This window comes from Monodon monoceros, unplaced genomic scaffold (genome assembly GCF_005190385.1).
Source record: "Monodon monoceros isolate NGI ecotype Baffin Bay Population unplaced genomic scaffold, NGI_Narwhal_1 Super_Scaffold_14, whole genome shotgun sequence".
Classification (NCBI taxonomy): Eukaryota; Metazoa; Chordata; class Mammalia; order Artiodactyla; family Monodontidae; genus Monodon; species Monodon monoceros.
The window spans coordinates 70,264,897-70,290,464 of NW_021703770.1; the positions used below are offsets into that span (position 1 = coordinate 70,264,897).

At 45.5% G+C, this 25,568-nt stretch overlaps 1 protein-coding gene across 3 annotated transcripts in view; it reads left to right on the plus strand.

Annotated features, from left to right (window-relative positions):
* The first annotated feature begins 22,910 nt into the window (after positions 1-22,910).
* The window catches only part of NSMAF (neutral sphingomyelinase activation associated factor), a 63,855-nt gene continuing 61,197 nt past the window's right edge, over positions 22,911-25,568 (plus strand). For all 3 annotated transcript variants that reach the window (XR_003793477.1, XM_029222469.1, XM_029222470.1), the window contains exon 1: positions 22,911-22,995. Coding sequence is in view for 2 of the 3 variants with exons in the window: in XM_029222469.1 (XP_029078302.1) it covers positions 22,937-22,995 (59 nt within the window). In the remaining variant the exon portion in view is untranslated. The remainder of the gene's footprint in view (positions 22,996-25,568) is intronic.

A 25,568-nucleotide genomic window follows, 5' to 3' on the forward strand; every position in this document is an offset into this window, starting at 1 on the left:
TCTTCTGTCAGTTTCTGAAAACCAAACCTATTTCTGAAGACGGATGATTCTTCAGCAAGGAAGACATAACTCACATTCAATATTCTCTGAAGTAAAAGCCAGAATTTTAGATAAAGTCCTTCTAGTAAGTGTTTAATTTCCCAAGGTTGTGACTTTGAAAAGAACACTCATTCTGATATACATCTAGGCTTGGTTTTTTGCTGTTTTTGAAAGTTTTTCACAAGGTTTTCTGGTCACATCATAATGCGGGCCAATTTATCATTGTAATCCTTACATGTTTTATTTCATTTCTATATCAGTACTTAAGTGTTATAAGTACCAAGGAAAAGGGCATGATCAGACGGAGAGGGGAAAAAAAAAAGTCAAGTCAGAAAGGCACAGAAACCGCACACTTTAAAAAGGCTAAGGTGGTAAATTTAATGTGTTTTTACGACAATAAAAGACAAATAGTAAATAAAAAGAAAGGCACAGAGACCTAGATCGTAAGGCAAAAGAGCAATGTGAACACAAGTCCCTGAGCTCGCTCTTCTAACGATTCATCACCAAGTAATAAAAAGTCTTGGAAGGAGCTAGTAATTAGTCATATTGCCCCACTCTAAGAGACCTTAATATGAGCAGACATAACACAAAGCCAGAGCACTTTCTCTACCTTCACCCCAGACTGAAAATTAGCCAAATTCAGCAAGCGATAGAAATACACAATGCATCCTTCAGAGTATGTTTTATAGTTCCAGGTGGAAGAGCCATTTGCTAGAGTGGTTGTAACCTGCCTTCCCAAAACTCTCCTGTCCTTTTCCTGACAGTCACACGTTGAGTAATTATTCTTAATTTGTAAAGCTGAGCATCATTCTGCTGCAATCTATTGCACACATAACTTCTATTATTGTTTTGGTGAGCAGGTCTTGGCAATCACCGTGAGATGGAATGGATGCAGATGCTACAGATGGATGTGTCATAATAGCTGTAAACCACCAGAAGGCGCTCTAAAACAGACTCCTGGGAAATACTACACCTGCTGGCAAAGAGGCGGAAATAATGCATTGTCTACAGATGGAGCGTTTAAACCACATTAAAACTTAACAAAGAATTACAGAGTGGTTGAGGGAATTATAACACTAAAAAGTCTCCAGAAGACAAAATACAGGTTTCTAAAGGCATTGGGTTAGTACTGTATTTGGTTTTATTTTTTAAGAGAAAAAAATACACAAGAAATATTGATCCAATTAGTGAAGCCAAACAAGCCATGAGAGTACATTTTCACGAGCTTCTCAACCCCTCCATCTGCCAAAATATTCCTTTTAGTGGAGTCAGCCTTTTGCACGAGCTTTGGGGATGATTCCAAAGATGCTGAAAGTTTACTCAGAAATCTCTCTCCTGATTAACTGCTGGTACCTGAAATTCTTAAGACTTATATCCCACCTTAAGAGCTTTAATTATGTCGTAGCATTCTTAATGTCTGAGTAAAGGCTTTACCTCAACTTGGAGGGCTAATATTGACCATTGCCAGGATTTAGCTTAAACGGCTTAATGTTTTGCTATGCGCCATCATATGATAGGAAGGCAAGGCTTTGAAGATTAACCTGATGATAATTTTTAATTATGGGGAGAAGGCCAGGTGTGCAAAGCTCTGACTGTAGCCGGTGGAATATTGTATTAGGGAATCTGCCAGGAACGTGGGCATCTGTGGAAAGAGAACAGTATCCAACCGCAGAGAAGTACAAAAAAGGTAACAAACTCCCTGTGCTGGTTTGCTTGCTAGAGGCTGTCATAACAAAGGACCACAGACAGATAGCTTAACCATCAGAAATATCAGTAGACTTTTTCACAGCTCTGGAGGCCGGAAGTCCAAGATCAAGGTGTCTGCAGGTTTGTTTTCTTCTAAGGCCTCTCTCCTGTGCTTCTGATGGCTGCCTTCTACCTGTGTCTTCACACGTACATGTCTGTGCCCAAATTTCCTCTTTTCATCAGGACACTGGTCATACTGGATTAGGGCCCACCCTGCAGACCTCATTTTAACTAGAGACCGCATCTGCAAATATCACATCTGAGCTACTGAGAGTTAGATCTTCAACATATGAATTTGAGTGGGATACAGTTCAGCCCCTAACACTCCTGTGCTTTCCAGCGTTGCCCAGTATTTCTTACAATTCTGCAGGGCAGCGGGGTGGCCACGAGGCAGTGGAGAGGGCTTGAGCGTGGCAGTTAGGTCCCTATTAAACAGCCGGCTTAAACATTTCCTAGCAGTGTGACCTCGGGAAATTATTTAGCCTCTTCTTAGCCTTGGTTTCCCCTTTTGCAAAATAAGGCTAAACATACCCTCCTTGCCAGGCAGCGGCGAAAAGCAGAAGGAGTTGATAAATGTGGGAAAACGGGCACAGCGCTTCTCAGGTGTGGACGGAACCCCTCTGAGGCCTCCCCTGCCCTGGGGAGACGAGTCCGGTCCTTCCACAGCCAGCGAGGCCCGTGTGGCCCGTCGCGCTCTCACCAGCAGAACCCGAGGAGCCCGGGGCCCCAGCCACGTAGAATTTTAGAGGCTGTGATGGAGAAGAAACCCCCAGAAAGATAAAATGGGGAGTGAAAAACTATGGTATGTTTTACAGTGTTTCCTTAACACGCCAGTGCTTTAAACACTCACTCACTGTGACTGTGGACACAGCTTCAGCTGCAGAGACGGTCAGAGTCTAAAGTTGAGGCTCTTCTGAAGTCGGGGCCACAGCCTTTTGCCACAGATTCCCTCACAGGTCTGCGCTCCTGCGACTCCAGCTTCCTTCACTTCAGTCTCCCTCCTGCCCCAGGCCCCTCGCTGGCCACACAGGACGGCGGGACAGTCGATGTTTCAGGTCGAGCCTCCGACAGCATTTCCTTAGGGAAGGATCCCCGCACTGGGGACGAGTGCGCCACGCGCACACGGGTCGGTTTCCATCACACCCTGACCTCCGAGGGCTGCGTGCTCAGCCTTTTCAGCAGTGACCGCAGTTGCCGTGACGTAACTCACTGCATCTGGGATGTTTAATCTCTGCCTTCGCTGCTGGAATGCGGGCTCTCCTTTCCAATACCAAAGTGCGTGCAGGCTCTGCACAGCCAGTCGGGCAAAAGCGAGACCCGCCCTCCCTCCTGCACCTCTCGCGCCTCCTGTGTTCTGCCTTCGCTGCCGAGGACGACCCCTGTTCCCCAGTCAGGCCACGGTCTCTCGTGATCTGTCTGTTTTAATCTCCCTGAAATACCTTCCTTGCCCTCTCTGCTTGGAGAAATCCAATTTGTTTTAAGGCCTAACTCCTTCTTGAACTACGTGACAGAAGGAAATATCTGTGGCTTCTGCCCCGCGCCCTCCATTGTGGCACTTACCGCGTGGGTTCTATTTCATTGTGTACATGTCTATTTCCTCCTCTAGATTATACGTTCTCTGAAGACAAGCAATCATTTTGTTCTCATCTCCGTATCTCCCATGTCTGGCCTAGGGTCTCGCACAATGCCTGGGGCAGCGTACAAATTCTGCAGTGATTCTTGAATGCAGTTCTTTGTTCTCATGGATGCTAGAGGTGTTTGAATTGACCGAGGTTTGAGGGATTTACGCCAGCACTCTCTTGCACACGACTAAGGCTAATGCTCTTTAGGCAGCGTGATGCTACAGCTCCTCTTAGCAGGTTTAAAGGTAATACGTGTATGGACACTTGCTTATACGGGTGTTCTTTGGTTGCAAGCCAAAAACTGCGTGTTTAGGCTCTGGTTAACTTAATCAAAAAGGAGGTTTTCTGGACAGATAATCAGGAGTTCAGAGACTCAGGGGCTGGAGAAGCAGGGTTTTATGGTCGGAGCCCAGGGAGCTCCAGGAACTACTGACTGGAGCAACAGGAATGAAATGGCAGCAAGAACAGCTTTTTCTAGTTTGTTCCTCTAGAATAAATCACTTAAGTCATCCTCAGTTTCTGTCACTCGATTCAAGATTTAAATTGAATGGAGGGTGCATCAAGTTTGGGTTATGTACCCAACCATTGGCGTGGTGAGGCAGGAACATCTGTCTAACAAGAAGTTCCCCAGATTAAATTCAGTGGGAGATCAGACAGTCCTCAAAAGGAAAGGAGTATTCTATGGGAAAGAGGTAAGGGATGCTGGTTGCCAAAAAACCCACAAACACCTTCTACATTTGTGTCCTAAAATTAACTGTAACCCAACACTATAACGATTGTTATGCAGTTATTATTAAATCATATGATTTTTCATCTATAGCTTCTCACTCAGAGTAGACCCTTAATCCAATTAAAAAAAAAAAAAGCTTTTATATTTTTTTCTAAACTGCTAGCTTATGGGGACTTCCCTGGCAGTCTAGTAGTTAAAACTCCATGCTTCCATTGCAGGGCGCGCGCGTTTGATACCTGGTAGGGGAACTAAGATCCTATATTGCTGCACGGCGCAGCCAAAAAAAAAAAAAAACAACTGCTAATTTATGAGACAGTAAGATGTGCTGTGACGGGACTTAAGTGAATGAGCAGTAAAAAGAATGGCCAGTGGTACAGTGACATCCGTGAGTTCTAGCCATCCATCTGGATCACCATCAAGTCGTTATCCTTGTGGCTGAATGGTGTGGAGCAATGGAGTTCTTCAACAGCCCTTTCGGGCCAGTGCTGTGTTTCAGCCCATTTAGCTCCTCCGTGTAGTGAGTGGAGCCCGAGTGAGGAAGGAATCATTGGCTCAATTAACTAGCATTAAAATACTGTATCCCTAGAATCATAATCAGGGGAACATGATCATTTACTCTGGAAAATATCTGAGACATTTTCGCTGCTGGGTAGAGACGGAAAATTAAATTACATGAAATGATTTCCCAGTTCTCCATATGTGAACTATTCACACCGCAGATTGTCAGTTCAAGGGTTGTTGTTTGCCACCATGGCCATGACCATGACCCAGCTAGTCAGTGACATGGCAGCTGAGAAGTTGTATGGATAAAAAATATGTTTTCCCTGGTTATTTACATTCATGGTATACTTTATAAAAACTACAGGAATAAAGAATGTTTCTTAAACTTGAGGTTTTATTTTAGCTGCCATATTACTCTTTTTGTTTCAGATATCCCTTCAGTCAAGTTAGAAATTCCAGTCTTTTCATGGTCTATAATTCTGTTTATCACAAAGTTTCTTAGCGGCTATTTTCTCTAGAATGGCTCCAAAACTCTTACCTTCTGGTATCAATGTCCATTCATTTTTTTTCTCCTTTCTTTTAATAAAGAACCATTTTCCCCCGTAGCAAAGGATCAAAATGTCTTTCATACTTTTGCACTTCTTATTACATATAGGATAGGAAAATCTCTTTTATATTAAAGTAATTCATTTACAGTTCAGTTTATCACAACAACCAGAAATCTTAGCAGTTGTGTGGATAACTGGAACTATTCTTAGAACCTTCATATTTTTAACCCTTCCTGAAACGACAGGTGTGTCAAATAAACAACACATTTCTGGCTAACAAATTTTGCAATCTCTCTTTCAGAAGCTGTCAGATTCTAGAACTTCCTGATGGCTTTGTTTATTTAGCCGTTCTCAAACTTCCTCTCCCAAACCCATTACTGTCTTAAAAATTATTGACAACTTTTGTTTATAGGAGGTTATATATACTAATATTTACCATATTAGAAATTAATAGCGAGATGTTTTTAAAATATTTTAAAATGACTATAGGGGCTTCCCTGGTGGTGCAGTGGTTAAGAATATGCCTGCCAGTGCAGGGGACATGGGTTCAAGCCCTGGTCCGGGAAGATCCCACATGCCGCGGAGCAACTAAGCCCGTGCACCACAACTACTGAGCCTGTGTGCCACAACTACTGAAGTCCGTGTGCCTAGAGCCCGTGCTCTGCAACAAGAGAAGCCACTGCAATGAGAAGCCCGTGCGCCGCAACAAAGAGTAGTCCCCGCTCGCCGCAACTAGAGAAAGCCTCCACACAGCAACGAAGGCCCAACGCAGCCAAAAATAAATAAATAAATTTATTTTAAAAAGTTTTTAAAAAATAAAATGACTGTAATAAACTCACTGCCTGTTAAAATGAATATTTGCATAAAAACATGTTTTTGGATTAAAATTAATTAGAAGAATAGCGTTGTTTCATATTTTGACTATTTCTTTAATGTCTGGCTTAATGGATTCCCACAATATGCTTGTGCATTTAATCCGTTGTGATATCTCATTTTGACTGACGTATATGGAGAAAATCTGATCTCACAGGGATATGTAGTTACAAAAGGGAGGAGTATTTAATAACCTTCTCATGTGTTGATAATTGGATTTTCTTCTTTGGTACAACACTGGAACTCAACAAGTGGTAACTTCTAAAAGGTTGGTTGAATGGGGAAACCAAAACCATATCAGTGAACTTTTCTTCCTCTGTTACATGAAAACCCATCAATCTGTCTCCTACTCTGAATGGATCTTTCACCCATGTATGATTTTGTAACTTCCAAATGTTGACAAATTTCATTATTACTGTGTTAACAAAAAATCACAGTTGCTAATATCCACACTGATTTCATCAAGAACATTCTTTTGAATATTAGGAAACTCTCAAGCTCATGGCGGTATATGAAGGTTTTTTAAAATTCTAAATTTAAAAAAAATTAAGTAATGTATTTATTGGCTGCGTTGGGTCTTTGCTGCTGCGTGCGGGCTTTCTCTAGTTGTGGCTAGTGGGGCTACTCTTCATTGTGGTGCACGGGCTTCTCACTGCGGTGGCTTCTCTTGTTGCGGAACACGGTCCCTAGGTGAGCGGGCTTCAGTAGTTGTGGTTTCACGGGCTCAGTAGTTGTGGCTCGCGGGCTCCAGAGCGCAGGCTCAGTAGTTGTGGTGCACAGGCTTAGCTGCTCCGCGGCATGTGGGATCTTCCCAGACCAGGGCTCGAACCCGCGTCCCCTGCATTGGCAGACGGATTCTTAACCACTGTGCCACCAGGGAAGTCCCTAAAAATTCTAATTTTTGATTCACAGATGTGTGTGTTTGTGTGTGTGTGTGCACACGTGTGTGTGTGTGTTGCTACCTTAGAGTATTTAGAAAGAGAATGTCTTACTGACTCTGGAAAACTTGCTCTTGGCTCATGATTTTTGTTATGAGTGACCTTTGAACCAGATCTTTTTGCAATAAATCATTTCTTCTTTTGCTCACTTCCATTTGTTTATGGCCATATATTTTGTTAATATACGAAGTGACATATATTTGTAGAAAAATTAAAAAACTAAACAAGTATATAGATAAATAGGGGCTATATGTGTGTGTGTGTATATATATATATATATATATATATACACACACACACACAGCGTCCCCACCCCCCCCGCATCTGCAGGGAATATGTTCCAAGACTGTCAGTGGATGCCTGACGCGTGTAGGACCAAACTCCATGTGTACTGTTTTTTCCTATACATGCATACCTATGATAAAGTTGAGTTTATAAATTAGCCACAGTAAGAGATTAACAACAGTAACTCATAATTAGAACAACATACTGTAATGAAAGTTGTGTGAATGTGATCTCTCTCTCTCACAATATCTTATTGTACTGTGCTCACCCTTCTTGTGATGCTGTGAGATGGTAAAATGTCTATGTGATGAGATGGAGCGAGGTGAGTGACGTAGGCACTGTGACCTAGCGTTAGGCTGCTACTGAGCTTCTGACGCTGTCAGAAGGGGGACCATCTGCTTTGGGTCAGCTGTCAGGAGCACATGGCATCTATGGCTGGGACCCTGCATGGGGTGGAGATTTCATCACGCTGTGCAGAACGGTGCACAATTTAAAACTTATGAATTGTTTATTTCTGGAATTTTCCATTTAATATTTTCAGACTGAGGTCAGCCGTGGGTAATTGAAACCACAGAAAGCGAAACTACGGAGAAGGGGGGTACTGCTGTACCCACAATGTCACTAAGACAGCACTGTGAGCCATTTGGTGCATATCATGTTGTCTTTTCCTCTGTTTTAAGTAGTCATTAGACCTGTCTAGAAAAAAAATAATCACAAGTAATTCATGCTCCAAAGTTACTTTCCTCATTTCCATCTAAATTAGATACAACTCTTAGCCAAGTTTTCACTGTTTTTTTTTTTTCCTTCTGGAAAGCAGTTCTATCACTTTTACAATACTATCAAGTTTTAGTTTCCTATGGCTGCTTTGTCAAACTACCATAAACTCAGTGGCTTCCAACAACACAATTTATTATCTTACCATTGTGCAGGGTCTCACAGAGCTAAAACCAAGGTGTCAACAGAGCCGTGTTCCTTTCTGGAGGCTCTGGGAGAGAATCTGTTTCTTTGCCTTTTCCAATTTATAGAGGCCACCTACATGCCCTGGCTCACGGCCTCTGTCTTCAAAGCCACCAAGCATGGCTTGAGTGCTTCTCCCACTGCCATCTCATGGTCACATCTCCCTCTGACCACAGCTACGAAAGGACCCATGTGATAAGATTGGGCACATGCAGGTAATCCAGGATAATCCTGCCATCTCAAGGCCCTTAATTTAATCACATCTTCAAAATTTCTTTTTCCATGTAAGGTAAATATTCACAGGTTTTGAAGATTAAAGTGTGGACATCTTTGGGGAGCTATTCTTCTGCCTTCCACGATTATTGGCAGCATTCGGAGGAGGCTTCATTGTTTTCAAAAGCAATTGGTATCATTTAAAAAGCAGTATGCCATATCTGCATGGTCTTCCCCAAATATCTTATTCATTAATCTGTGCTAAAGTAGATTTGGATGTTTTGTATTGTCCTAACCATGACTATGTTCTAGCTTCCACACTCTTTATGTATCCACAAACAGGTAATCCGTTTACACCTGTCATTTGTCACTGCCCTTTAAATAAATGATTATATTAAATGTGGCAAGTAACACAACACTCAGTGATCAGAAATCTAGTCTACTTTTCAGTTAAAATCTCTTGAATGTTAAGGCCGTGTGTAGAGTGATATTTTCTACTCATTCACACCATGACAGCCAGGCCTGTTTTCAGTCAGCTTTCCAAGTTGATCTTAAGCCCTAGTGAAGAGATTAAGAAACAAAAGTAGGGTAAAGCAAGTGGTGCTTTTTGAATAATGAAACAAAGGGAGTCTATACTTATTAGGGTGGAGAAGGGCAACTGACGTGACTGCAACGATGGAAGAGAGAAGGTTCATTGGAAGAACAAGCTGCCAAGTGTGGACACTTCAGTTTGTCGGGATATAGGCCACACACAGCACACACAACTCTAAAGCACGTGAGTAAGGTGAGATGGATTTGTTAGCTAAGCTCGAAATACTAAAGGAAGGAGCACCCTCTGAAACTTGAACAAGATAAGTACAATAAATAAAAGGAGAAACGACCTCACAAAGCAGGTAATAGACCGATGGAGTTGAATTTCTTATTCTTGCAGTCAACTTTCGTTGATAAGGTGTGCATGGGACAGACACTCGTGAATTGCTATGATTGCTACAAATTAGAAATGAGTGACATGATCTCTGTCCTGAAAGGGCTGTTGAGAGAGTTAGGTGGACAGGAATGTAGACCGATAATTACATTATAGTGTGAACTAAACCTAGACTCCGAACGGGAGGCCGTGAGGGTGCTCGAGCTTCCGAGTCTGCTCTGGCTCACTCAGGATGTGGGTCGGTAAAAATGGTGATGGGGGAGCTCAGAGAGGAAGTGAAATTTGACTCGAATCGTGAACGGGAAGTCAGAGCACAGGGAAATGACCGAGTCAAAACAGCTTTGCAAAGGCCTGAGTGTGTGGGCAAGCATGTTCAGGCTCCCAGTCAAAGCACCCCGTTCAGGCTTCTGAATCTCAGAGAAAGCAGAATGAGCAAATAGCAGAAGCCGTGGACCCATATATTCAGGACCCAAAGCTACAATTTTCCCACGCATCCTCCCGTTTCTCATCTGTTTACTCCTGTTATGATTAGTAGCCCAAACTTCTCAAGCCATTGTTGACACGGGACACTCACTCTGAATCCCAGCTCCTCGCCATTCTCCCCTGTCCTCCCAAACCCTTCGTCCTCTGTCCTGCGTGATCCTGGTTTCTTACACCCACATACCTTAAGACCAAGAGAGAAGCATCTTCCTTGCTCCATTTTGCTGCATTCAAACGATGTCTTTTCCTCCCTCCTTCAAAAACCAGAATTCCTTAGAAGTTAATGACATCAGGGCTTATCATCTACTGACACCTGTTTTGTGAAAGGCTTTGGCTCTAGGCTTTGGCTCTGCGCTCACCAAGTTCCTCTTTCCTACCCTATCATTACTCTTGATGACATCTGCACCCACACGGCAGAGCCAGCCGACCTCCCAGTTTGTTGTTCTATGATCTTCTCACCTCAAACCATGTTTTCCTCTGCCCTATGACAGCTAGCTAGTGTCATCTCATCTCTCGTTTCTTTTGTAGCACTCATGATCTGCAATCACTTTTTTTTCTTTTTTTTTGGCCGTGCCACGCGGCTTGTGGGATCTTAGTTCCCCAAACAGGGACTGAACCTGGGCCCTCGGCAGTGAAAGCGTGGAGTCCTAACCACTGGACCGCCAGGGAATTCCCTGCAATCATTTTATATGTTTGTTTGTTTATAGTCAGTTCTACCCACTAGATGCTCTCTAAGGACTGGGATTGTCTCTGCTTTGTTCATATTTATCCCCAGTCCTTAGCATTGTTTGGGTGCACGGATGTTGGATTAATGAATGAATGGACTACAGACTTTGTGTCAGAAAATATTTAGAGATACGGTGGGAGAGAGAGACAGAGAAAGGCTCTTAAAAAGTATCACATGCCATGCTAAGAGCTGGGTTTTACCCCGGGAACCTCCAGGAGATAGCCCCCAGGACATGGGAGAAAATATATATTCCAGCAAAGACTTGTTCTCAGAAATGTTACTAGCAGCTTTATTCATAATAGCCCAAAACACTGAACACATCCCAGATTTCCACCAACTGTTGAAGAGATAAGCAAATTGTGGTGTATTCATACAAAGATTACTGTTCAGGAAAAAAAAAAGAAGGAACCAGTAGTCCAGGTAACCACACAGATGAATCTTAAGAGCGCGGTGCTGAGGGAATGGAGTCAGACAGGAGCTACTACATAATTGCTCATAATTCCATTTATATGCAAGTCTAGACAAGAGAAAGCAACAGACAGGAAGCAGATCAGTGGTTGCCAGGAACCAGGAAAGGACGCAGGGCTTCCTTGCAACAGGGCACAGGGAAACATTTTAGGGTGATGGGAATATCTGTATCACAAGCAAGGTGGAGGTCACGGGACTGTCCACGTTTGTCAAAGCGCATCGCATGGCGCGCTTAAAATTGATCAGTGTTATTGTACGTAAACTGTACCTCGATAAACCTGACTGAAATACAGATTTACGGATTTACGATATTTGTACAGATTTACAAATATTATAAATTACTAAGAGAAACAGAGGAAAAGCAAACTTTAAGATGATGTCAGAAACATGAGTTTGCCCTTCCCCCTCCCACCTTCTTCCCTTTGAAGCCACTGCTCTCAGGGAAGATTGTCCAGGAGCAGCTCTCACTCTTTGGGGCTCCGCTGGGTGTATTGACAGGAGTGGAAAAATTTGTTTTCTTCCTGTGAGGTTACTTAGAGCTTTACTACAGGAATGAGGACTTCTGATTCTTAGTTTTTTTAAAGGCCTCAGAATTGCTACTAGAAATGTACAATTGCAAAGAAAGTAGACTCTAGTCAGGCAGACATGAGATCAAACCTTGCCACTGTCACTTAGTAATTGACATTGTCACTTACCATTGGACATGTTATTAAACTGCCTAATGCTTCAGTTGTTCTCTTCCAAAGAATGGAAATAACAGAACAATCTTAGAGATTTGCCAAGAAGTCAAGCAGTTCCTCAGGAGTGGCCGGTGACAGCTGCTAGATCCGCTTGGCAAATGTCCCTCGATTTGGCTGGTGTGGGGACAATGCGCCCACGTGGATTGGGGTAGTGTGTTACTTACGGCCCCTCAAGGTACATGGGAGAAATGAAGAGGCCCAGTGGACGTGGGTGCACGGTGGTCCTGCGTCACAGCTCAGGAATACCAAGCTTCAGAAACCCCCAACCGCATCCAGAGGCTGCTGGCAGACCTGGCCACTCTGTGCTCTGGAGAGAACTATTACATTCATTGTCCTGAGATGTTAGCAAGTCTTCCCGGGGCGGGGAGGGTGAGGTCTTCATCGTTACTCTCCTGGATGTCTCCGGGGAGAGGATGCTCTCGGTCTTTACTCTCCTGGAATGGAAATACTTCTGAACAAATTGATTGATGATGCCTAACACGGAGAAATGTGAGAGAGTCATGGAGAGTTAGCTCCCAACAGGATTGAAGAATAAATGAATGCAAAGTACTAAGCGCAGTGTTTTCTACAAAGTAATCACATCACAAATTCAGATAGCAATGATATTGACAATTTTGATGATGGGGGGGAAATGGCATCTTTCCTTTAAACCTGGCACACAATTCCTTTTAGAAAGGGAGCTGTATTTGTTGGGGAAAATGTGCTGATAAGTGCTTGCAGTTGCAGTGCAATGTGAGCACCCCAGGGTTTGCGTATTTGCGACACCAGGATGAACAGAAGGGAGTGGAACTTGTTCTCTTTAAGACTGGAAAGGAATTTGTTTTTCTAAAGCACTGTTTCTCAAAGAGTGGTCACAAGACCAGCATCAGTATTACCTGGGAGCTTAATAGAAATGCAGAATGTCAGGTCCCACCTCAGATCTACTAGATCAGAAACTCCGGGGTGGGCCCAGCAATCTGTGTTTCTAACAAGCCCCCGGTTGATCCTGAGGCAGAACTACTTAGTCCTGGAGAGGCTAGATGGAAGTGGGGTGGGAATTTGTGAGCCTGGACTCTTTATGGAAGAACACGAGGAATCCTCAGTGGTAGACCTAAAATGACTAAGAAAATATTAATATGGATTTTAAACAATTAATTACTTTATTTTTAAATTTATTTTATTTTTGGTTGCATTGGGTCTTTGTTGCTGCACGCGGGCTTCTCGTTGCAGAGCACGGGCTCTAGGCGTGCGGGCTTCATCGGTTGTGGCACGTGGTCTCAGTAGTTGTGGCTCGCGGGCTCCAGAGCGCAGGCTCAGTAGTTGTGGTGCACGGGCTTAGTTGCTCCGCGGCACGTGGGATCTTCCCAGACCAGGGCTCGAACCCGCATCCCCTGCGTTGGCAGGCGGATTCTTAACCACTGCGCCACCAGGGAAGTCTGCATTTTGTTTTAATTTTCATGTATTTATTAATGAAGTTGACATTTCTGTATTTGAGAGAAGATAATGTATATCTTTAATCGCTGTTTTATTTATCATTTCCTGCTTACCTTCTAATCTAATCTGTTCTAATCTCCAGTGGGTAACGTGCCTGGTAAAAAGTTCCTGGATTTACAAAGTACAAGGGAGAAGATCCTAAATGAGGAGTGGTTCTAGCAGTTACCGTCATTTTACTCACGCAGGGAAAATAAACTATGCAGGTGACAGCTGACAGGTGCCCTTGGACGGCTGTCACTACCCGGGGAGGGGACACTGGTGCAAACATGGGCATATGTAGTTCCTGAGGCACACGGTGATTTTGCAACTGGACATAAGAATCAGCGTTTCAGAAACAATTTTAACTACATGGGAAAGTCATTAAAATTTTTTTTAATCTAGCTTGTAAGAATTGTCTGAGAAAATGTGAGGTCTTCATCCTCCAGTAAGCTCAGCACTAAATCAAAAGCCGTGACAGGCATGAAAGGGAGAAGGGGTGCGCCCCACATTGCTTACGGTGAGGAAACGCAAGTGGTACCTGTGGTGTCCGCCTAGCATTGCTGCCTCACAACCTGGTCCTTCTCACATGCACATTTTCACTTGTCTTTCCTCCCCTTCTTCACTTAGCCCGTATGCTCTGGGGAAAGCTTACTCCACCTTCAGCTGTAGAGATGGCCTCCATCTAAATCCCACGGATGATTCCATCTCCTTGACAAAGTCTTTGACTTACAAAGGGTAGCCGTGATCTAAGGCGTCTGAGCAAGGGCAACCCTGGTCTGTTGCTATGCACATTGGGCTACCTGTGACCTCTTGCCGTGAGGGAGAAAGTGCGCAGCTGGTTTGCTACCAGCAAATACCCATCAGCCCTGTGCAGAGGGGAATTAGACTTCCAATCCAGTTAAATGATGCTGAAGGTCTAACAAAGATGGAGGGAAACTGTCTTCGATGACATTGTTAAGCCGCTGGCTCAATGAACCCTGAAGACGGTTATACCTCTGATTTCCAGGTACCTAAGCTGAACATTCTCTTTGTTATTTAAGCAAGAAGTGAAAAGGAAAAGAGCTGGTAACTGTTCCCATCCAAATTTTGAAGCTGTCCGTTTAGGTTCTGAGCTTCTATCAGGCTAGTTACACTGTAGTCAGATTTTAAAATTTAAATCAGATCATGTCACTCCCCTGCTCTTAATCCTGCAGTGGCTTCTGTCATACATTACTAACAATGACAATAATAATAATAATAATGAAGCATCTAGCACCCTCCCTGGCCACATGCCTCTGGCCCCTTGTTGCCTCAGTCCCTCCCTCGGGGGCTCCAGCTGCTACAGCTCTTGTCTCAGGGCTGCTGCACTTGCTGTTCCTCTGTCTGGAATGCCTTTGCCCAAGGTCTTCACATGTAAGTCTCTGACTTCATTCATTTACCAGCTCAACTGTCAGTCATCAGAAGGGGCTTCGATGACCCCTTATCTAAAGCAGTACCTACCCCCTTCACACTCTGTCCGTTACTCCGCTCTATTTTTCTTCTTGGTACTTATCCCTGCCTGAATTTATGTCACTTGCTCTTTAAATCTGTCAATCTCACCCGAATGTAAGTTCCATAAAGGTGAGACTTGACTTTATTCACGACTGTGTCTCCAGCACCTAGAACATTTCCTGGCATACAGTAAACAGCCAATACATTTTTATTGAAGAGAAAATAAAGAAGAAAATAAAAGTCTCAAAGAGTGATCTTTCCTTTTTTTTTTTTTTGCGGTACGCGGGCCTCTCACTGCCGTGGCCTCTCCCGCTGCGGAGCACAGGCTCCGGACGCGCAGGCTCAGCGGCCATGGCTCACGGGCCCAGCCGCTCCACGGCATGTGGGATCCTCCCGGACCGGGTCACGAACCCGTGTCCCCTGAATCGGCAGGTGGACTCTCAACCACTGCGCCACCAGGGAAGCCCCAAGAGTGATCTTCCTTAAGAAGAGCTATCAACGTCCAGTTGTTGGCTATTTTTATCTTAGTAATGGGGTACACACTGCTGGTCGGGTGACCCAAGGACATTCCCTACCCGCTTCTTCCTGGATGCTTTCCACTATCCTGCCGGCAAATTTTATTATTTATTTATTTATTTATTTATCTTATTTTTGGCTGCGTCGGGTCTTAGTTGAAGCATGTGGAATCTTTCGTTGTGGTGCGCCGGCTTCTCTGTAGTTGTGGCCCGTGGGCTTAGTTGCCCCGCGGCAGGGGGGATCTCAGTTCCCCGACCAGGGATCGAACCTGCGTCCCCTGCACTGGAAGGTGGATCCTTAACCACTGGACCACCAGAGAAGTCCCATGCCTGCAGATTTTAAATACTTGCTTTTCTTAGTCTTCACTGCTGCTGTGGGCTTTGCCGATATAACAGTTCTGGCTGATGAGACGTAAGTGGGAGTCTGGAGTGTGTTTCTGGGAATGCTTTTGACTGCCTGGCAAAAGGAACAAGCAAGGCAGACTGTCTTTCCTCCTTACTTCAGCTCAGAAACCAGGTTGATCGTGGTGATGAAGCAGTGATCTTGTGACCAAAAGACTACAGGACTAAGAGAAAAGCCATCAGATGACTGAGCTATCCAAACAATGCCGATAATGAGGAAATGAACTCCAACTGTTGACTGAGCCTTCCGTCACTTATAGTGCAACAAGCCGTAACAGTGGCGACAAAAGAGTGCAATATTTAACAAATATTTATCGAGCGTCGGAAGTGCACAACGCTGTGGTGAGTGGCATTGTGGCTACAATGACCAACAACTCACTGTTCCTGGTCCCCGAAGACTCCAACCTAATGCGGACACACACCCTAATAAGGAGGAGTGAGATCACGCTGAAGTCCCCACCTGACTGTGAGGTTTGTGAAGTCACTGCCCAGTGCCCACCACCTTGCCTGATGTATACAGGTGTGAAATAAACGTACTGAGTGAATGGATGTGAGATGAGCTCCCCTTGGGTGCATCAAAGTCTTGAGTGGCAACTTCAAGTATGGGTAGGATTTCAACAGGGAGAAATGGTGGGAGAAAGGTAAACAGGCAACTTAGGCAGAGAGAACACAGGCTCAAAGGCCTCATGGAAGGAACTCATAACATACATAAGAGAATGGAGATTGCCCTTTTTTTTCTAGGTAAAAAAATAGGCATTTCTTCTAGGTAAAAAAATGTATGCTACCGCTTCTAACTTAAGAAAGGGTGATAGGTAAATATTTATGTCTTCATAAGATTTTAAAAATTAACTTAAGTAGATACGCACTAGTGAAAAATATTTATTTTGCAAACAGAATACAGTGAAAACAATGTTCTTGTTTACTCTGACAAGTGATACCTTGCAAATGGGAGGTACATACATTTGCATACCCTCATCTGCCACCAGATGCAATTTTTAAAGACTGGTGAGTGCAAAGCTCTTTAACGTTTTTAGAGCTTTAGTCTGTGAAGTGAAAATAAAAACATTATCAAGAGCTCAAAGATGTGTTTTGTGTATGCAAAACAGCTCTGAATGGAAATTGTTTCAAGAGAACAAAGCTCTGAGTTTTATGGGGATGAGAATCAGGGGGCCAGGAGGAAGGGATAAGGTCTCTCCCAGAGTTTACCGGATCTCCTGCGGTGTGCAATTGAATCAGGAGGGAAGGGGGCAGGGCACAACCTTTAAAAGAATGACGTAGCCGTTGAGGACACAAGAAAAACTGGTTAGAACCAACTAGGCCTTAGATGGCAGAAGACTGAACTTCCAATAGACCTTGATCCCCATTATTCGCTCATTACAATACATCAGCTACATGACACACCCATGGGCACCATGACAGTTCTGAGTCCGACCATAAAAGGCTAAAATGTGGGCAGTGACCCAATTCATGGAACTCTCTGCCCCTTCTCCAAAATAGTTGGAAGAATTCTCCCACTCATTAGCCTGTGAAATTACCCAGCCTATATTTCGGGGCATCTCACCTTCTGAAATGGCCCACACTCTGGCTGTGGAGTGTGTATCTCTCTCAATAAATCAACTTCTTACCTATCACTTTGCCACTCACTGAATTCTTTCTGTGATGAGACATAAAGAACCTGAGCTTCATTAAGTCCTGAGACCAGGTGTGTGATCTCAATATAAAAGACAGCGGGCTCAAGTCCGAATCTCAGTTATGGGGTTTCACAATCACCTTCATTTGAGGTAGGTGTTATTACCTCAAACTATGGTTGTCAGCAACTCAAGGTCAAGGTAAGACTGGCTCAAGGTTTTCCTCAGCTTCAGTGGAAGTCCAATGTCCTAAAACTTCTATTTCCTGAGGGACATCCATTTCAAAGTAACCTCTCAGCCTCCACTGAAAACTTTTACTTGGCTCTACATCCTGAGATTTTTTTTCCCCATGTCTCCCTGGTAGATATCCATGTGAGAAAACCATGAAAATGTGCTACTAAATTTAATTCACACACACACAAACGGAAGATGTTATCCTCCCCTCGCCCGCCACCCAATCACGGCACTCGTTGGAATGACCTGTACAGTGAGTACAGAGACTTAACATTAAGAAGTCATGCAGGAGAGAAACCAACCAAGGAGACTGAGAAAGAGGAAGAAGCAAGGTAGGAGGAAAGCAAGGAAACTGTGGGGTCTCGGAAGTAAAGGGGGAAGAGCTGTGTTGAAGGCCATGTACAACGGCGCTGAATTCTGCAGAAAGTTCAGAAGAGTCGAGGGTGGAGAAGTGACCAGTGAATGTGGTGAACTTACAAGAAGCATCAGAGTGGAACCAGAAGTCCAAGTGGGATGGATCGACGAGCAGGCAGGGAGAGAAAATGGAGACAGCATGGGAGGCAGATGTTTCAAGAAGTTTCACTGAGGATGGGGAGATGGAGGGAGATGTGGGATAAAGGGAACATTTTTTGAAAACTATATTTAGGGACTTCCCTGGCGGTCCAGTGGGTAAGACTCTGTGCTCCCAATGCAGGGGGCCCGGGTTCGATCCCTGGTCAGGGAACTAGATCCCGCGTGCCGCAACTAAGACCCGGCACAGCCAAATAAATAAAAAAATATATATAAAAAGAAGACTATATTTATATTCAGATGGGAATGGCTCAAAAGTGAGGGAGAAATAGACAAAGCAAGAGAGAGAAAGAGGGGAGAGAGAAAGGATAATTACAAAGGCTGAGTTGTTGAGTGGGAAGGAGAAGTTTGCCTTTGATGGGAGCAAATATACTTCGAAACAGCAGGAATGAAGAGAAGGGAGCAGATGCCGGGGACTGGTGATTTTGGGTGGGAGGGTGAGGGAGCTCCCACCTCAGTTCTCCCTTAGTTCTCCACAAACACACACTCTGTGACAGCAGAGGCGTATCCTTCCGAGCTGTTGTTCAAGAAAATCCTTTTGAGTGAGTTTCCTCCCCTTCTCTTGTCGAAGATAAGGCTGGGAAGTGCAAAATCACAGAAAGTGGGTGTAAATGCCGTGTCTCCATCTGCTGGCTACCAGTTATCTTCCCAGGAGACCAGGACACAGAAGCCCTGTCCTTCCTGATGATTGTATTTCAAAGAAATGGCATTCAAGTCCTTGAGAAAGGCACTCCTGGGTTGTAAGAGATACAAATACATCTCAAGGGTTCAGAGAAAGAATTCACAGCTGTAAGCCCTTTTTAGTAAATGCCCTAAGAAACAGCAGTCGGGGCCCATGTCAGGTGTTGGCTATAACAAACAGTAAATTCTTTGGGCAGCCTTGCTGCTTTCTCAGGCAGGCATTTAAGGGGGGTTGGGGTCATCTTAGGGATGAGGCCTTGAGCTGTCAGAAACTGTTAGTGTTGGGACTTCCCTGGCGGTGCAGTGGTTAAGAATCCACCTGCCAATGCAGGGGACACGGTTTCGAGCCCGGTCCAGGATGATCCCACATGCCGCGGAGCAACTAAGCCCGTGCGCCACAACCACTGAGGCCCGCCCACACGCCCAGAGCCTGTGCTGCACAACAAGAGAAGCCCGCCCCCGCTCGCCACAATTAGAGAAAGCCTGTGCGCAGCAACAAAGACCCAGCGCAGCCAAAAAAAAACGATAGTTGTTTAAAAAAAGAAAAAAGAAGCTGTTAGTGTTTGTACAAGTCTTTCAACGTGGCGGGAGGGTGGTAGGCAAAATCATTTGTGCTGAGGGTCTGTAGTTTTTCTAGGCCAAGGCTGAGGCCTAGTTGAGAAGAAAGCTCAAAGGGGCTTGGCTAGAGTTCGGTCAGGGAAAGAATCGTTGTCACTCTCCACCCACCAGGGTCACATCATCCTTTATCATTTAACTAAATGGAGAAAACTTGCATGCTGTTGTCCTGCCTTATTCCAGCCAAGGTGAATTCTCTCTTCCGAACTCATAGCATCTATTGTAGCACTTCTCATATAGAAAGTTATCATGTTGTACCTCTTGGCAAATTTTGTTATCTTATTTCATCATGTACCTTCTCACGTTTGTCTTGGCTATCTGACTACATCACAATTTCCTATAGGAACACTGGGCTAATATTGCCAACATCTTTTTACATTGTAGATTCTGTGTAGCACTTGGTCATTACGAAACAGGAGGGAAGGGGGCAGGGCACAACCTGTGAAAGAATGATATAGCCATAGGACATGACAAAAATTGGTGAGAACCAACTAGGTCCAACTAGGCAGAAGATTCAACTTCCAGTAGACCTCGAGCCTCATACGCTCATTGTAATACATTAGCAAGGTAAATGACACACCCACCAGCATCATGACAGTTCTGAGGCCGACCATAAAAGGTTAAAAGTGGGCAGTGGCCCAATTCCTGGAAAACCCCACCCCTTCCCCCAAATAGTTGGAACAATCCTCCCATTCATTAGCCTATGAAATTACCCAGCCCATATTTCGGGCCTCCTTGCCTCCTGAGATGGCCCACACCCTGTCTGTGGAGGGTGTATCTCTCTGAATAAATTAACTTCTTAGGCATCACTTTGTCACTCACTGAATTCTTTCTGTGATGAGACATAAAGAACCTGAGCTTCATTAAGTCCTGAGACCAGGCGTGTGATCTCAAAAGATCCTGGGTTCAAGTCCCAATTTGGGTTTTGGCTGGGTTCCAGTCCTGGCACATGGGTTCAAGTCCTAATATGAGGTCCACGGTTTCAATTAGACTCAATCCAGGTCACAGGGCACCCGTGTACCTTTATTCATTCCAAAAAATTGTGATGGTGGCCACCTTATGCATATTGTTTTCCACATACTAGAGAGCTGAAATACACATTGACCTTGAAGCTTTAAAAATTTAACCCTTCAGAACCTGGTCTGTAAGACAATATTAGGTATGTGTCAGCATATATACAACTTAAAGTTTGTTATTTAAGAATCCCTCAAAGGTGAACAACCACAGGCTCATTCTTAGGATACATTAAGGAGTCATAACTCACATCCACTAGGATAGCTGTAATCAAAAACTTAGACAATAACAAGTGTTGCCAAGGATGTGAAGAAATTGGAATCCTTATGCACTGCTGGTGGAAATGGAACTCCTAGGTGCGTAGTCAACAGAAATGAAAACATATGTCCATACAAAAACTTGTACATGAATGTTCATAGTATTATTCATAATAGCCAAATGGTGTAAACAACTGAAGTGTTCATCAACTGCTGAATGGATAAACAAAATGTGGTAAATCCATACAATGGAGTATTATTCAGCCATAAAAAGGAATGACGTACTGTTACCCGAAAACTGGGTTCACCTCTTGGTGGGTCTAGAGGCAAAAGACACAACCAAGCCAAAGCCTGGGAGAAGAAAGGGTTTATTATGACTTGCAGTGAATAAGGAGAACACTTGCGAGTGTTTCCTAAAGCAGTGTCTCTCCAAACAACAAAATTAGGGAAGTCCTATGCTATGGGTACATGCATATTCATGAAGGGGCTTGGGCAGTAGGCAGAGTCCAAACTTTAGTTGATTGAAGTCGAGGGTCAGAAAAGGTCACCGTCGTCATCTCTTAGATTCCACTTGATCTGGTGGTTGGGCACCGGAGGTGGGATTTAAATTCTGCAAAACAGCTCAAGGCAGTGTTTTAGGCTAGTCTTTACCATTGAAATAGAACTGGGAGTCTTTACAACTGATTTGTTATCTTTGCTGTTGTTGCTTCTCCTGCCTGATAAGTTTGTCCTTTGATTCTCTTAAGTTCATTATTACTGAGACGGGTTCAAGGACAAGCATTATGTCCAGGCTTAGATCACAAAATGGCTTAGGCTTTTGTCAAGAAAGCCATGCCTGGTTCACTTTCTCTGTGGACCCCCTAACCCTATCTGTTTACAGTATTGAGAGGAACCTTGAAGACATTATGCTAAATGAAAGAAGCCAGACATAAAAGGCTATATAATCTATAATTGCATTTTATGAGATGTCCAGAATAGGCAAGTTCCTGGAGACTAAGTTGGTTAGCGTTTGATGGCGTTGGGAGGCTTGCAGGGATAACTAAAGGGTATCGGTGGGTGGGTTTCTTCGGGTGGTGCAAATGTTCCAAAACTGCGCTGACAAACCCAAGTTCGCGGGCCTGACTCACCGTAAGGCCGCGCAAACTGAAAACGTCAGAGTCTGGGGCAGAGAAAGGCTAACTGCAGGGGCCAGCCGAGAAGAACCGGTGGCCCGTGCTCAAAAGACCTGAACTCCCTGGGTGGCTTTCAGGGAAGAGTTTTTATAGGCGAAATTTGGTGTGTGACTTATCTGATTGGTTGGTGGAGGTCACAGGGCGGAGCTCCAGGAACCCTGGGCTCAGCCTGAAGTTACCATCCCTCCACCTGGTTGGGGGCCTTAGTTCCTACAGGATTCTGAGCTCAGAGCTAGCTTAATGTGTTTCCCTTGAGGAGGAACCAGGGCTTTGCTTTGTAGAAGCGCTATTGTTTGACTGCTATTCCTTTGTTTCTGCCATCCCTCACTTCCCTGATTAGTAGCTGTGTGAATCTGCCCTTTGCAACGCAGGGAAGGCCTAGGAGACCAAAGCCTTTTTCTTCAAACAAAAAACAAGGAGCACAAGGCTCTGGTACCCAGGATCCTCCAGCCCCGCGGGTCCTGCTTACTTTCAACTCTAATGATAATTGGACATATCTGTGAATATACTAAACACCATTGAATGCTACACTATAAACAGCTGAATTATTTGGCATGTGAGTTATATAAAGCTGTTAAGAAAAAGAGAAAGTCATGTGACTAATTATTTCAATTACCAAGAGATAAAAGGCCCAAATGTTATTCGGAACCCCTGTGGCCAACAAATGGGCAGAGATTACGGGCCGTCTTCCGTCTTCAAGCGTAAAGTAGCGAAACGGAGCTGCGGGGTAGCTGGTGAAGCAGCGGACGTTTGGGGCCTAAGGAGAGACCCTAGGCCGGCCTCTGGGTCCCAGGCACCCAGCGGCTGAGCTCGGGGTGCCTCGGGTGACTGCGCGCCCCTCCTCCGGCCTGAGTCACGGCGCCCCGAGTCCCCACGCCGAGAGGATGCGGCGGTGAGCGCTGCCGGACGCCGGGCGCAGCGTGGGCTCCGGGACGCCAGCGCCGCCGCTCGGGACGCCAGGCCGCAGGCGCGCCCTCCCGGCCGGGCCTCGCAGGCCGGCTGCCGGGCCCGCCTCCGCGGCTCCCCGACTTCCTCGGCCGGCGGCGCAGCGGAGCTGCGGAGGAGTCCGAGCCGGAGCCGCGCGCGCCTCGCCCGCCCGCGCCGCCCTTCCTCCCTCCCTCCCTCCCTCCCTCCATGGCGTTTATCCGGAAGAAGCGGCGCGAGCAGCAGCTGCAGCTCTACTCCAAGGAGAGGTGAGCGCCCGGCCCCGGGGAAGGGCCGAGCCGCGGGCGGAGGCCGGGCCCGCTGGGGGCCCGAGGCCGCGGGGGCAGCAGCGGGAGCCGGACCGGGGCCCATCCCGCGGCGGAGCCGAGCGCAGGCGGAGCCCGGCCGGCCACGCGGGTCCCGCTGCCGCGGCGTGGCTCACCCGGAAGGGGCCGCGCGGGGGTGCGGGGGGCGTGGGGTGTAAGTGAGCTCGGCGGACCCCCGACGCCCACCCCCCAGACCCCCGGCGTCGGGTCCCAGCGCTCGGCCCCCTGCCGCCGGCTTGTACTCTCGGGCGGCACCGCGCGGCTCGGGGACCCCCCCCGCCTGCGGGGTAGACGCAGGTGCCCCCCATCACCGCGCCTTGTTACCGCGGACTTGAGCCCTCAAGCAAATGCCTGGGCAGATCCCTGCCCTCCTGGGCTGGGAGACAGCCTCTGAGGGAGGCCTGATTCTGAGAAAAGCCCGGGTCCAACCCGCCAGACGTTGTCTGCCGAGCAGTGGACCTTATTGTAAGTGCATGTGAAGGCTCTGAACTTCTGAGCGCTGAGGCACGACAGTCATGATCACCGGCATCCCGGTGAGGATTTGGGGTCCCACGAGCAAAGGCTGAAATGGCCTCGAAGCAGTTATGGTTCAAGAATTTCTGATCCTCACCCTCCAAGGGAAGAAGTCCCTTATGAGAAAGCTCACTTCTTCTAAGTAGACTTCCAGTGCATCTCTAGTGAGACAGCTTGCTGGTCCTTGGGTCTGTGGTCCCAGGTGCCAAAAGGAGCTGGGAATGAGTCATTTTACACAGAGTGTTTTGGTTGTGGGAGCCAGTTATCTCGGAGTGCTGCTAGCCTGCCCTGGTGTTGTGTGATCAGTGGGGACCAACGAAGCAGATTGTACATGAGATAACAAGTGTAGACTTTAAGGCTTGTGCGATCTTGCAGCGCCCACACTTCTTTGTATGGGGATTGACTGGACCCCGGTGCAAACATTCATACCCTTTTCTCACCTGTAATGTTGGCCTCTGCCAGGATATCCATAGCCTGGAATTTCATTTTCCACTGTAGAGAAGAAGATATACCAAAAACACGTATCTTGGATAGGGCTTCCAAGAACGATTTTGGTAGCGTGATTAGGCTTTATCCACAGACAGGCTTGTTTATTGAGTAGTGATAACTGGATCCTGAATAAAGTAACTCACTCTTGTAAGAGGCTTTTGGGACTTCGTTTGTAATGTTTGTTTCATGTGGAGAGAGCGTGAATAGTTTCTTTGTTCAGTACCAACAACGTTAAGACTTGGTATTCTGTATTAAATAGATGAACGTTCACATTTACATAAGAACTTTGAAACACTTGAATTGCCATCATGTTCTATGATCTAGGAGTCATTTGTAACAATTCTATGGCTTCTTTGATATACAGGGAATCCTGCTTTCTTTAGACCTGCCAATTATTTCTACGACAGTAATTTGTGTTTAATTTGGTTAGCTTGTACAGCTCTGCAGCGTCACACCAATCTTAAAGTCTGCCCTGGCATTTCTGTGTGTAAGCTGCTTTGTTGGTATCCATTGATCGGGCAGCGTGACAGGCTAGCAGCCCTCAGGGATGACTGTCGCTCTCACAACGAAATAATTATTCATCAGTCAGGAGGCAGCAACTGTTCTTAAGCATCGGTAATCGGAAAAAGTCAGTGCCACGTATTTTTATTTGAATCCTACTTCCTGACTGCCCCAATTCTCTAATGCCCTGCCCCGTGGCTTTGCAACTTTGTGTTGATGGGTACGCTAACCAGGATGGTGTCCCTAGAATAGCAGTTTAAATGACAAGAATATGTCTCACAATCAAGCAGTCTTTTTCTAAATCTTAGAATTCTCTCTGAAAGACAAGAGTATTTTATTTTATTTTAAAATATTTATTTGGTGGGTTTTTTTTTTTGCTGCATTGGGTCTTAGTTGCAGCACATGGGATCTTTCGTTGCAGTGGGCTCTTTGTTGCAGCGTGTGGGCTTCTCTCTAGTTGTGGCGTGTGGGCTCCGGAGTGCATGAGCTCTGTAGTTAAGGCGTATGGGCTCTCTTGTTGTAGTGCAAGGGCTCAGTAGCACCGCAGCATCTTAGTTCCCTGACCAGGGATCGAACCCACGTCCCCTGCATTGCAAGATGGATTCTTAACCACTGGACCACCAGGGAAGTCCCAAGATGAGTATTTTAAACCAACTTTATTGAGCCCCAAATTTACCTTGGCTGCACAGGTTTTTTTCCCCTAGCTTATCTCTTTGTGGCAATAAACACCATTTAGCAAAATGATTGACAGGTCATTGACTGAGGCATACCCAAGAGAACTGTTACTTTCCTTGGAACCGTTTCAGAGGTCACCATGAAAGCCTCACCTCTTCAGAGTCGCAGTTTCATTGGTCCCTGTCGCGCTGCTTTAGAGATTTGAGATTTCTACTGCTACCCAATAATGATCCAGAAAGGAGAAACTTGAAGTTAGCATCAGCTTCACACTAAGAGAAATAAATGCTGATATATTTAGAATAAGTGATATTTCTACAAAAGTAGAAGCAGAGAGGCTG